Consider the following 13,367-nt stretch of genomic DNA (forward strand, 5'->3'; position numbering starts at 1 on the left):
GGAACCCAGGGGTATTCTACCTCCAAGCTACACCCTCAGCCCTATTTTCTATTTTTATTTTGAAGCAGGGTCTCGCTAGGCTGATGAGAGTCTCACTACTTGCTGAGGCTGTCCTCGAACCTGTGATCATGTCTCAGCCTCCTGAGTACTGAGATTACAGGTGTGCGCCACCACACCCAGCATCCTCTGCTTTATTTCCTTAAGGTTGTTATCAACATTAGCGCTATTTTATTTTGTTTTTAAACTTCAAAACAAGCCGGGCATGATGGTGCACGCTTGTAATCTCAGCATCCGAGAGGCTGAGATGGGAGGATCACGGTTCGCGGACAGCCTCAGCTACTTAGTGAGGCCCTCTGCAACTCAGTGAGACCTGGTTTCAAGATAGAGAATAAAAAATAGGACTGGGGGTGTAGCTCAGAGGTAGAATGCCCCTGGGTTCCATTCCCAATACTGCAAAAAATAAATAAATAAATAAATAATAGGGCTAGGGATGTAGCTTGGAGGTAGAATAACCCTGGGTTCCACCCCCAGTACCCCCTTCAAAAAAATTCAAAACAGAGTTTTGCTAAATTGCTGAGGCTGGCTTCTAACCTGCAATCCTCCTATCTCAGCCTCCCAAATATCGGGATTACAGGCATGTACCACCCCATCCAGTTCATGGTTCAGTTCTTTAATGCCTGTTGCTCCAACCCAAAGGGCTGAAACTCACATTCTGTCAAACTCACATCCCACCATGTAAGGAAAGAAGTGTTTTTCTGGAAAGAATGGATTTAATGAAAGACTTCCTTTAGAAGGAAAAAATGCCACCTGCTACCTGGTCGACAGCTCGGAGCAGGAGGTCATCGGTCCCAGTGCACAGGTGCGCGGGGAGTTAACAGACACTGAGAGCGCTGAGTAGGGAGCCCCGCCCTGGGCCTATCTAGAACCCGGAGGAAGCCAGAGGACCAATCCCAGCCCAGGGAAACCTGAAAGTCTTTTAGGGGTCACACAGCACCCGGTGTTTACCCAGCAACCCACAAACACAGCAAAGGAGAGATCTAAGATTGCATGGCTGACACCCAGGCTGGAGGCTAGGGTCCAAGCCCGGCCTAGAAAACCCAGGGCCAACAAACGCCCCTGAGACAGGACTCCTGAGGACTCTGCAACCTGACCCATGGTCCAGAAGGAGACGGTTGCAAACCGCACCTGCTCCGGCCTCCTCCGGGGAGGGGGAGGGCAGCTTTCTTTTTAGAAACAGTTAAAAGTCCAAACAGGCATGAGAGTGCCAGCCCCCCCCATCTGAGTCACACCCAGCCAGCAACTCACCCACTAGGAGTTTCACGTCTCGGACTGTGAAATCGGGGTCAGGCATCCTGGAGAAAGCAAAGCACATACATTGGTGAGAAGACAGAAACGACCCGGCCTTGCTCCTGGGTAGGGAAGCCATTTTCCCAGTTGGCCATTTTATTATTATTTATTTATTTATTTTTACGGGTCTGGGGATGGAACCCAGGGGCAGTCAACCTCCAAGCTACACCCCCTGCCTTATTTTTTTTTTTATTCTTTCTTTTGAAACAGGGTCTTATTAAGTTGCAGAGGGCCTCACTAAGTAGCTGAGGCTGTCCGCGAACCGCGATCCTCCTGTCTCAGCCTCCCGAATGCTGGGATTGCAAGCGTGCACCGCCACGCCCGGCTCACTTGGCCGTTTTTCTTGCTCTGTTTGGGGATCCTGATCAAGATGGATCAAAAAGAGGATGGAAGCCGGGCGTGGTGGCGCACGCTTGTAATCCCAGCATTCCGGAGGCTGAGACCAGAGGATCGCGGTTCCGGGACAGCCTCAGCTACTTAGTGAGGCCCTCCACAACTCAGTGAGACCCGGTTTTAAAATAAAGAATAAAAAATAGGGCAGGGAGTGTAGCTCAGAGGTCAAATGCCACTGGGTTCCACCCCCAGACCCACACACACACACAAAAAAAAAATAAATAAATAAAATAAAATAAAAAATAAAAAAAGAGGATGGTAGCCAGGCGTGGTGGCGCACACTTGTAATCTCAGCATTTGGGAGGTGGAGACTGAAGGATCGCGGTTCGAGGACAGCCTCAGCTACTTAGCGAGGCCCTCTGCAACTCGGTGAGACATGTTTCAAAAAATAAAATGAGCCAGGCGTGGTGGCGCACGCTTGTAATCCCCGCGCTTGGGAGGAGGAGACAGGAGGATCGCGCTGGTTCGAAGCCAGCCGTGCTGGCGTAAGAGACCCTGTTTCCAAATAAAAAATAAAAATAGGTCTGGGAGTGTAGCCCGGAGATAGAAGGGCTTCCAGGAACCCCAGTACCGCCAAAAAATAAAAAATAAATAAATAAATAAATAAATAAATAAATAGACTAAAAAGATGAAGCCGGGCGTGGTGGCGCATGCTTGTAATCCTGGCATTCGGGAGGCTGAGACAGGAGGATCACGGTTCGGGAACAGCCTCAGCTACTACTTAAGGAGGCCCTTTGCAACTCAGTGAGACTCTGTTTCAAAATAAAGAATAAAAAATAGGGCTGGGGGTGTAGGTCAGAGGTAGAATGCCCCTGGGTTCCATCCCAGTACTGCCAAAAAAAAAAAAAAAAAGAAAAAAAAGACTAAAAAATAGGACTAGGGCTGTAGCTCGGAGGTACACTGCCTCTGGGTTCCATCCCGGGTAACACACACACACACAAACACACACACACACACACACACACACACGGATGGTAAACCAGGCAGTCCTTACAGGAGGGCCACCCCAGAACCAGGGAGCCCCTTCTCAGCCCCAAGACGGAAACAAAACCTCAGGAGAAGATGGGCATCGGCTGGGCATGATGGCAGATGCCTGTAATCAATCCCAGTACTTGGAAGGCTAAGACAGGAGGATGGTAGGTTTGAGGACAGCCTCAGCAATTTAGCAAGATCCTATTTCCAAATAAAAAAATAAGAGCCGGGCGTGTGGCTCACGCTTGTAATCCCAGCATGCAGGAGGCTTAGACCAGAAGATCACAGTTTACGAACAGCCTCAGCTACTTTAGTGAGGCCCTTTGCAACGCTGTGAGACCCTGTTTCAAAATAAAGAATAAAATATAGGGTTGGGGGTATAGCTCAGAGGTAGAGTGCCCCTGAGTTCCATCCCCAGTACCATAAAAATAAATAAATAAATAAGAAAATTAGAGCCAGGCATGGTGACGCATGCTTGTAATCCCAGCATGTGGGAGGCTGAGACAGGAGGATCACAAGTTCACACCCAGCCTCAGCTACTTAGTGAGGCCCTTCACAACTCAGTGAGACCCTGTTTCAAAAATAAAAGGACTAGCCGGGCGTGGTGGCGCACGCTTGTAACCTCCATGCTTGGGAGGTGGAGACAGGAGGATCGCGCAGGTTCGAAGCCAGCTGCACTGGCTTGAGACCCTGTTTTCAAATATAAAAGTATAAAATAGGTCTGGGAGTGTAGCCCGGAGGTAGAAGGGTTTCCAGGAACCCCAGTACCACCAAAAAAAAAAGTGCAGGGGTGTGTATCTCAGAGGTAGAACACCCCTGGGTTCAATCCTCAGTACTAAAAAAAAAAAAAAAAAAAAAAAAAAAAAAGGGCTGGGGGTGTAGCTTGAAGGTAGAAAACCTCTGGGGAATAAAAAAGCCAGGCGGGTGGCATTCTTGTGGAGTCTGAAGGGGATACCAGCTGTGTATCCTATAAATCAAATCTATAAATTCCAGCTGGGCACGGTGGGCACGCTTGTCATCCCCGCACTCAGGAGGCTGAGACAGGAGGATCGCGCAGGTTCGAGGCCAGCGTCAGCTACTTAGTGAGACCCTGTTTCCAAATAAAATATAAAATAGGTCTGGGAGTAGAGCCCGAGGAAGAAAGCCTCTGGGTTCCACCCCCAGTACCACCAATAAATAAATAAATAAAATAAAAAATAAAAAGAATAAAAAATAGGGCCGAGGGTGTCACTTGGAGGTAGAACCTCCCTGGGTTCCACCCCCAGTACTGCAAAAGAAAGAAAAAGGAAGGAAGAAAAAAAGAAAGAAAGAAAGAGGAAGGGAGGGAAGGAGGGAGGAAGGAAGGAGGAGAAAGAAAACTCTCCTTATAGAATTGTATGGAAAATGGGAGGGGCCCCTTTAAGTTTGGGGGGTGGGCATACCAGTGCCAGGGATGTGATGTTGCTGCCTGCTTTAACTGCAGCCATGCTTTAGCAAAGAGCCTGAAGGTTGAATTCCTCCTAGGGACATGAATCTCCTACTTCTAGGGACCCAGCGATCTGGCGGAGCCGCCTCCCTACCCCTGCCCAGGGGGCAGGAACCCTGTTCTTCCCGCTCCCACATCTGCCCCACTTGGAGCTATGGCAGACCTCGCCTGGCACACAAACCCAACACAGACAGGCAAAGCAAGGGAGACACTGGTACCCCATTTCTTTTTTTGTTTTGGTGGTACTGGGGTTCCTGGAAGCCCTTCTACCTCCGGGCTACACTCCCAGACCTATTTTTACATTTTTATTTGGAAACAGGGTCTCCTAAGCCAGCGCGCGCGGCTGGCTTCGAACCCGCGATCCTCCTGTCTCCGCCTCCCAAGCGCGGGGATGACAAGCGTGCCCACCGCGCCCGTCTACCCCATTTCTTTTATCTTTTCTTCCTTTCTATCTTTTTTGATACAGGGGATTGAACCCGGAGCATTCTATCTCCAAGCTACACTCCCAGAACTTTTTCTTTATTTTAATTATTTATTTATTTTTGTGGGGGCGGGTACTGGGGCTTGAACCCAGGGGCATTTGACCTCCAAGCTACACCACCAGCCCTATTTTTTATTCTTTATTTTGAAACAGGATCTCACTGAGTTGCAGAGGGCCTCACTGAGCAGCTGAGGCTGTCTGCGAACTGCGATCCTCCTGTCTCAGCCTCCCGAATGCTGGGATGACAAGCGTGCGCCGCCACGCCCGGCTCCTGGACCTTGTTTTTTGAGGGTCTCACTAGGTTGCTGGGGCTGGTCTCCAGTCTGCGATCTTCCTGTCTCAGCCTCCCAGGTACTGGGGTTACAGGTGTGTGTCACCACGCCCGGCAGGAGTGAGCCATTATACACACGGTGAGCATCCGCGTAGAAGCCGCAGGGTCAGGTATCTGGAGTCTGGGCTTAGAGGCTGGCCAGTCCCTCACGGTTTAGGCCTCGGTTTCTCGGTTTGAGGGTAAGGACAGAGGGGAGGTGTGATCTCAGTACGATCTCAGAACCAGGATAGTTGGAGGAGGAATGCCCCCACAGCAGAAGCACCCTGTATCCCTTCTGCCCAGACCCCTGCAAAAGACCCATCTTTGGAGACTTTCCTCCTTGGCCAGCCCTCGAGCAAAGAGATACTGTTCCCGGATCGAAAAAAAAAGAAAAAAGATCCTTCTCTGTGATATGTGTGGGAAGAGGAGGAGGAAAAAAACCCAGCCCAAGCTACAGACCGCGCTAGGGAGACCCGGGGACGCGATTCGTTTGGGCAACTTACTTAATTCCTAGTCCGTCCTTTTCTCGAAATACCAGGGGGACCCTGAGGGCTTCTCTCTGTACGTACTCATAGTTGAAATCTGTTTGGATATTTGAATTAAAACAAGTTGGTTAAGTTCTTCAGGAACAGATGCACAGCTATCCATCGGAGAACAGGAAGACTTTTTAATTAAAAAAAATTTTTTTTTTTTGCGGGTCTGGGGATGGAACCCAGGAGCATTCTGCCTCCGAGCTACACCCCAGCCTTATTTTTTATTCTTTAATTTGAAACAGGGTCTCACTGAGTTGCAGAGGGCCTCACTAAGTAGCTGAGGCTGGCCTCAAACCACGATCCTCCTGTCTTAGCCTCCCAAATGCTGGGATCACAAGCTTGTGCCACCCCGCCTGGCTAAAGGGGAAAACATGTTTAAAAATGATAGAGGAAGGAGGCAGAGGTCGGGCAGCGTGGAAAGAGCCAGGTCTATGGAAGACGACAAGCACACACAGAAGACACAGCCCCGGAGGAGCTGCACCAGCCAGCGATGGGCTCTGCCCACTCGGTCTTACTGCGCAGGCCCCACGGGTCCAAACTTGTCAACCAACAGCCCAGGGCCAGCCAGGGTTGCGGAGGAGTCTTAGAAACACTCGCGCTGAAAGAGACCCAGCTCTTGCTGAGAAAGGGGGCCCCGGACCCAGAAACCCATCCCAGACTGGGCTCGAGGAGGGAAGGAGCCGCAGAATGGAAGAATGCCCACCTGGGAGGATCTGAAGCCCCAGCGAGGAGGCCGGGAGGAGGTTTCCCATTGTAGCCAAGCATCAGTGAAAATCTTATTGTAATATCTTGCATGGTGAAGCGGAGGGGGGGGGCGGTTTCCCTGGAAACTGTGTATTTGGTGCCAAAATAACTAGGGGACTGGGCACAGCTTTGTTGCCTTCGGAGCAAAATTCTGTTGGGAGCACCGCTCGGTCCTTGTTTCGTCTGATAAGAAGAAGGATGCTCTTTCTAGGTGGAGCGCAGGAAGGCCCAAAGAAAATTTTCCAGGGGAGTTTTTGTTTTGTTTTCCTATCTGGGGTTGATCTGGCATAAAGACCCCACCATGTGCAGCGCGTGTACACACACACACACACACACACACACACACACACACACTCCTCCAAGAAAGCCCTTTAGAATAAAGAGTAAACCAGAGAGGGGCTGAGATCAATCCCCCAAATCTCTTCAGGTGGCAAAGGCTGTCCCAGAGGACGCGAGCCCACCGCTGGCTGGTCAGAAGGACAGAGAAGGGTCCTCAGGCCGCTGAAGCCGCGGCCCCCTGTGAAACAGTTGAAATCGTAGGGGGAGGAGGAGGCCAAGAAGAAAGAACAAAACCCAGGCAGGAGTGGGGGTGGGAGCCCTGACCTCCAGGCTCAGCCCCCCAGGGGCTCCCAGTGAATGGGAGAAGGACTGGAAGGAAGGAAAGTTTAAGAAGGTTCTATTTGAAATCCAGGCAAAGGGTTTGCAGCTCCGCCCTCTATCTGGTCTGGGGGCCAGACTCGGAATTAACTAGCAAAACCCTAAGGCCCTGTCCTTTGAAAGGACAGCCCCCCCCTCCCCAGAGCCCCATCCCGGGAACCTTCCCCCATCCCGACCCACACACCCAAAGTGCCCACCGCCCCACCCCCAGCCTCAGGATCCTCCGAGGAGCTCTGAAATCCTGGGCCCGAGATTCCCCCACAAACCACCAGGAAGTTTGTCTACTATGGGTTGCCGATGGGCTTTGCCAAATGACTCGGGGAAAACGGGCTAAGAAGAGAAAGGAATTAATATCCCATTTATACAGAGAAACTCTAAATGTAGTTGGGACTGGTACCCTCCTCTTGGGCCAAGCAGGCTGGGTGGGAAAATGTGCTCTCTCGTCCCCATCTCTCTCCCCAACCCCACCAGAGCCCGGCGCCCCAGGGGGCCACGGGACAAAAGAGAAACGGAAAGCAAAGCTGGGACAGAGGGACGTCTCTTCTCTTCTCCTGGCTAACCCAAGGCCCCAGCCACTCAACCAGAACCGGGAGGAGGAGGGAGGCCGCCAGCCCACTGAGAGGGAAGGGCTTTCTCAGGGGGGGCTGGGGTTGCACAAACTGGAAACTGAGTAACTTAATAGAAACTCAAACATCGTGGGAATAAAAAGAAATCCTCCATCCCAGGAAGGCCCCGGAGGGCCAAGCGCATCTTCAGAACACGCACCCCACGGGCAGGGCTGGGTTTGAGGCTGCAGGACGGGGTGGGCCATGGCTGCCCAAGTAGGAGCAGCAGCACCCCAATGGCTGGAAGACACACCCATAGTAGGAGGGCCAGGGAGTAACCCAGGCCCTGCGGTCTCCCGCTGAGGAGGCCCTGGAACCGCCGGCCCACAGAGGACGGGTTTCAGGCCTGGGAAGAGACCCTGCTTCCCAGGGGTGCCCCAAGTGTTTCTCCACAGACAGGGCCCTCAGCCTTACGCCTGAGGGGAGTCACCCCTTAGCCCCACCCGGGGCTTCAAACTGTCAAGGCAGCTGAACCCAAGGCCTCAGGCCCGCGTGGGGCGGGGGTCGGGCCATAAATCCGGAGGGCAGCCCCAGCTGCAGCTTGGCAGGGCCCAGGAGCGCGCCGGGCTCTACAGACCCCAGGCCTCAGGGGGGCGTAACCCCAATAACTCAAAGGGCCCGGCCACCAGCCCCTAGGCGGCAGGGCCGGAGATGACCAGGAGGCTCTAGCTGGGGGTGCCTCCTCCCCGCTGTCCCAGGGGCGCCCCGAACCTGGCTCCACCGGGCCGCCGCCCAGCGCAGGGAGAGGGCGGCGCTCACGGCCGCCCTGGGTCCCCCTGGGGTCCGCAGGCCCACCCTGCGGCCGGGCCTGGGCCCGCCCGGCCCCCTGGCCGCCTGCCCTCCTCCTCGCCACCCCCCCCCAGAGCTCTTTCGTCACCGGATCCCCTGGAATGGGGGACGCGGGCGCGAAATACGAACCCGGCCGCCGCGGCTCCCTCCCACGTGCGCGGAGGGCGGCGGGGAGGGGCGCCTCACCTCTGCCCTCCATGGTCCGGACGAAGTCCCCCTGGTACCGCCGGCTGCGCAGCTTGTCCTCCAGGCTGAAGCCGCGCACGCTGACGATCTCCTCCACGTCCGACACGTCCTCGTCCTCGTCGTACCTCTGGCGGTCGATCGGACGCTGCGGGGACCCAAAGGAGAGCCCGGGGCGTTAATGGAGGGGCTGGGGTCGCCTGGCACCCCGGGGCCCAGCACGAGCAGGTGCAGGCGCCGCGCGCCCCCCGCGCCCCCCGCCATCCGGGCGGCCCGCGCCCCCGCCCAAAGATGCTCTCCGGGAGCAGCGGCGGGAGAGGAGCCCGCCCCTGGGCATCGGGGGAGCCCTGGCACCGAGGCGCCGGGGGAGGGGGCTTCTCCCGGCCCCCACCCCCGCGATGGGTCCAGTCTCGCCCCTCGGGCCGCAGCCTGGTTATGTAACCCGCGCGGGGGGCAGAGGTAGGCCCGGCTGGCGGTCAGCGCAGAGCCGGGGGGCCCGGGGGAGACTGGCGCCCCCCCCGGGGCCGCGGGGCAGCGGAGGCTCGGCCGCCACCCAGCTCCGAGACCCCCAAACGCACGAGCCGCTGCCTGCGCTCCCCCCGGCCCGCGCCCCCCCAGGGAGGCTCCCCGCCGCCGCCCCCAGCCCCGGCCCCGACCCCGGCCCGCGGCCCCTCCACGCCCTTCCTTCCGCGCTACCAGCTCCCCACGTAAGTGTCTACAAGGGACTGGAGGAGTAAGCTGCTTGCTTCTGTTTGCATGCAATTTATTATTTTTTTCCGGTCCTCTTGCAAAATACAGAAAAAAAAAAGAGAGAGAGAGAGAGAGAGAGAGAGAAGGCAGCCAGAAAACAAACCAAAAAAAAAAAAAATAGAACTATCATATACCAGATACAGATTTGGGGGATGAGGGGAAAAAAAAAAAAAGCGCTACACACCAATCTTCTTCCAGAGTCTTTCTCTGCCTCCATTTTTTTAAGGAGAGTTCACCAATTAATTGTCAACACCCCTGCCCCCTGCATTTTGGCGGAGCGGGGGGGAGGAGGGAAGACCAAAGGAAACAAGCCCGGAAAAATAAATAAATACAGCGAGCCAGAGCCGAGATCTACAAAGTTTTGCACCAACACTTAGGCAGATCCGTTTGCAAAGTCCTAGGAAACCATTTTCAGCAGCGGTGGGGGGGGCGGCGCCGACGTCATAATCCCCGGAACGTAAACATTGTTGCGATCGCGCTCAGCCCGCGGCGGGGGGGGGGGGCCGCCGGGGCGGGCGGGGGGGGGCCGGGGCGGGCGGGGGGGGGGCCGGGGCGGCGGCCCCCAGCCGGGTCACGAGCGCGCCCTGCACGCAGGCGCCGCCCGGAGCGGCGAGCGCGGCTGACTTTTGTGGGCTGTTGCCGGCGGCCGGCGCATCCCGGAGATGGCGGGGCGCGGAGGGCGGCGGGGGAGGGGCGGGGAGGGAGGTGCAGATTTGCACGGCTGGCCCCAGCGGGAGGCGCGGAAATGCAAGCCGAGCTTTGGGGCTGGAACGCCCCTGGGGCCTGGCACCCCCAAGAACAGAACCCCTACCCCAGCCCCAGCGCGCCCGCTTCCCGGGCGCGGGGTGGCCCCTCTTTTTTACTTCATTTACTGGACCCCATTACCTGAGTTGGTGACCCAGTTTCAAAGCTATATATATATATATATATATATATATATATATATATATATATATATATATATATAGTGTGTGTGTGTGTGTTTTTTTACTCCATGGCTTGCTTTCCTCCTGGGGGGAGGGGGCGGCACTGTCCAGGCCGCCCCCTCCTCTACGCGAACCTGCCTTAGTAATTTGAGGGGCTCACAAGGAAACTCCCAATCTGTACCGACTTGGGAACTTTTAAACTCGCAGACTGGCGCGCGCGCACACGCACATGCTCGTGTACACACGCGCACACGCACATGCTCGTGTACACACGCGCACACGCGCACACAGGTACAGGAAACACTGCCGACTTGAGCCCTTTCAGACCGCAGCTGACCGGAAGACAGAGCGGCTCGTTCATTCATTTTCTTCTGTGGAGTCCCTGACTCAGCGACCAGCTCCCGAGACAGAACTTGGACGTTTTATTCCCAGGCCTGTCTGGGAGTTCTGCGAGAGGAGGACGGCTGGGAATGGAATGCCCGGAGATGCGGATCTGGCACCTCCTGACGCAGCTCGGAAACCAGCCAGAGGTAAGCCCCGTGGGCTGTTCACCGGAGGAGAAGGTGCAAACGCGAGTGGCCCTAGGGGACAGGGCGCCGGGGGTCTAGGGCGCGTTGGTTGGTCCTACAGAGCTGCTGAGAGGGTAGGGCCAGGACCTCGGCCTCTGTGGCGTGCGGATGCTGACAGCCCGCTAGTGCTGCTGTCTGCTCCCACAGTGGGTCCAGGGCCGGCCTGCATTCCACCAGGAAGATCTATCCACATTAGTTTCCAGGAACGGTAAGCCTAAGCGTCCATCCAGCCCAACCCCTCTGCCCTGCAAGGCCTGGTCTTGGCCATTTGACATGGCCCCAGCCCTGCCCGGAGGGACAGCAGAGATGCTCAGAGCGGGTGTCCCCCAGGCATTTTATTCCCACCACTGACTGTGCTGGTTGGAGCAGGTCGGTGAGCAGATGGGGAAACTGAGGCTATAAGGATTTAGGAATCTGAAATCTGGATACGTACTCGGCCTCGGAGCCTACTGGCCCCGTGTGAACAGGGGTCAGACAGTTGTGGGGAGGAAGTGGCTTCCAGATTGGTTGTGAACCATCCATCAGTCTCCTATTGGTCACCCTAAGGCAGAGCCTCGCCCCCACCTTAAGATGTCACTGTGGCTTGGGAGGCTGAGACAGGAGGACCGCAGGTTCTCGGCAAGCCTCCAGCTACTTAGTGAGGCCCTGTTTCAAAATAATAAAAAATAGAGCTGGAGGAGCTGGAGGTGTACTTCAGAGATAGAATGCCCTGGGTTCAATCCCCAGAACTGGAAAAAAATTTTTCCATTGTATCTTTCTGTGTGTGTGTGTGTGTGTGTGTGTGTGTGTCTTGGGGATCAAACCCAGGGCAGTCTACCTCTTTAGCTATATCTCCAGTCCCGTTTTATTTTTTACTTTATTTATTTATTTATTTATTTTACAGTACTGGGGATAGAACCCAGGGGCATTCTACCTCTGTGCTACACCCCCAGCCCTATTTTGTTTTTTTTAATTCTTTATTTTGAAACAGGGCCTCACTGAGTTGCAAAGGGCCTCACTAAGTAGCTGAGGCTTTCTGTGAACCGTGATCCTTCTGTCTCAGCCTCCCAAATGCTGGGATTACAAGCGTGTGTGCACTACCATGGCCAACGTATTTATTTATGCAGGAGATTTATTTGTGCAGGAGATTGAATCCAGCAGTGTTCTAACTCTGAGCTACACACCCAGTCCTGCATGCTAGGCAAGCACTCTACCATTGACCTATATCCCCAGCCCTTAATTGTTTATATTAAGACAGAGTCTCGCTAATTTGCAGAGGGCCTCACTAAATTGTTGAGGCGGGCCACAAACCTGCAATCCTTCTGTCTCAGCCTCCCAGGTATTAGGCAGGTGTACCAACATGTCCAGCTTTTTATTTCTTATTTTGAAATAGGGTCTCCCTGTGTGGGTAGCAGTCTCATTAACTCTAAGGGTGGCCTCACACCTGCAGTCTTCCTGTCTGAGCCACCCAAGTACTGGGATTGCAGGCATACGCTCTAAAGTTTCTATTAATCCTTGTTCACTAACGTAGGAAAGAAGCACCAAAATTTATCTCCAAAGTAAAACCAGCAACTTGACCCTGCTCTGTCCAATGACAGCTTTTAACTGTGAATGAGGCTCTTCAGCTCTCGGCTAAAACCCAAACCATTTGATTTGCTTTTCTCTGAATAGAAAGCCATATAAAGACAGGCCTGGCGGTACCCAGTACTAGAGAGACCAAGACAGGAGGATCGCAGGTTCCTGGCCAGCCTCAGCAGTTTACGGAGGCTCTTCGCAACTTAGTAAAATCCTGTTTCCAAATAAGAAATAAAACCAAGACCAGGCCTGGTGGCGCACACTCCTAATTCCAGTATTTGGGAGGCTGAGAAGGGAGGATCTCAGGTTCCTGGCCAGCCTCAGCAGGATAGTGAGAACTTGTTTCAGAATAAAGAATAAAAGCCAGGCTGACATTGTGGCGCAGGCTTGTAATACGAACATTCAGGAGGCTGAGGCCTGAGGGTTGCGGTTCGCTGCCAGCCTCAGGCTCTCCACAATTTAGTGAGACCCCGGTTTCAAAATAAAGAATAATTAAAAAAAAAATAGGGCAGGGGGGTATAACTCGGAGGTAGAATGGCCCTGGGTTCCATCCCTAGACCCACAAAATAAATAAATAAAATAAAGAAAGGAAGGAAGGATATAAAATAGGTCTGGGGTGTAGCTTGGAGGTAGAATGCCCTTGGGTTCCATCTTCAATACCAAAAATAAATAAGTAAATAAATAATAAAATAAAATCGGGTTAGGGATATAACTCGGAGGTAGAATGCCTCTGGGCTCCAACCACAATAACAAAAGGTAAAACATAAAATAGGGAGCCAGGCGTGGTGGGGCAGATTTGTAATCCCAGCAGCATTTGAGAGACTGAGATAGGAGGATCTGAGTTCACAGACAGCCTCAGCTGCTCAGTGAGGCCTTTCTGCCACTCAGTGAGACCGTTTTCAAAATAAATAAAAATAGGGCTGGGGGTATAGCTTGGAGGTAGAGTACTCCTGGGTTCTATCCCCAGTACCACAGTAAATAAATAAATAAATAAATAAATAAATAAATAAGGCTGCCCAGGTGGTTGTGGTGGCATAGGCTTATAATCCCAGTCCTTGGGAGGTTGAGACAGGAAGATCACAGGGTCAC

General features: G+C 53.9%; 1 protein-coding gene across 1 annotated transcript in view; it reads right to left on the reverse strand.

The window, feature by feature from the left end:
• KDM2B (lysine demethylase 2B) overlaps positions 1-9,446 on the reverse strand; it is a gene marked incomplete at both ends in the record, with an annotated part of 96,698 nt that extends 87,252 nt beyond the window's left edge. The window contains 4 exons of the mRNA XM_080717934.1: positions 1,306-1,352; positions 5,472-5,550; positions 8,483-8,627; positions 9,414-9,446. Of these exons, the coding sequence (XP_080574060.1) occupies positions 1,306-1,352; positions 5,472-5,550; positions 8,483-8,627; positions 9,414-9,446 (304 nt within the window). The remainder of the gene's footprint in view (positions 1-1,305; positions 1,353-5,471; positions 5,551-8,482; positions 8,628-9,413) is intronic.
• Positions 9,447-13,367: the final 3,921 nt, after the last annotated feature.

This window comes from Muscardinus avellanarius (assembly GCF_963383645.1).
Source record: "Muscardinus avellanarius genome assembly, chromosome: 21".
NCBI lineage: Eukaryota > Metazoa > Chordata > Mammalia > Rodentia > Gliridae > Muscardinus > Muscardinus avellanarius.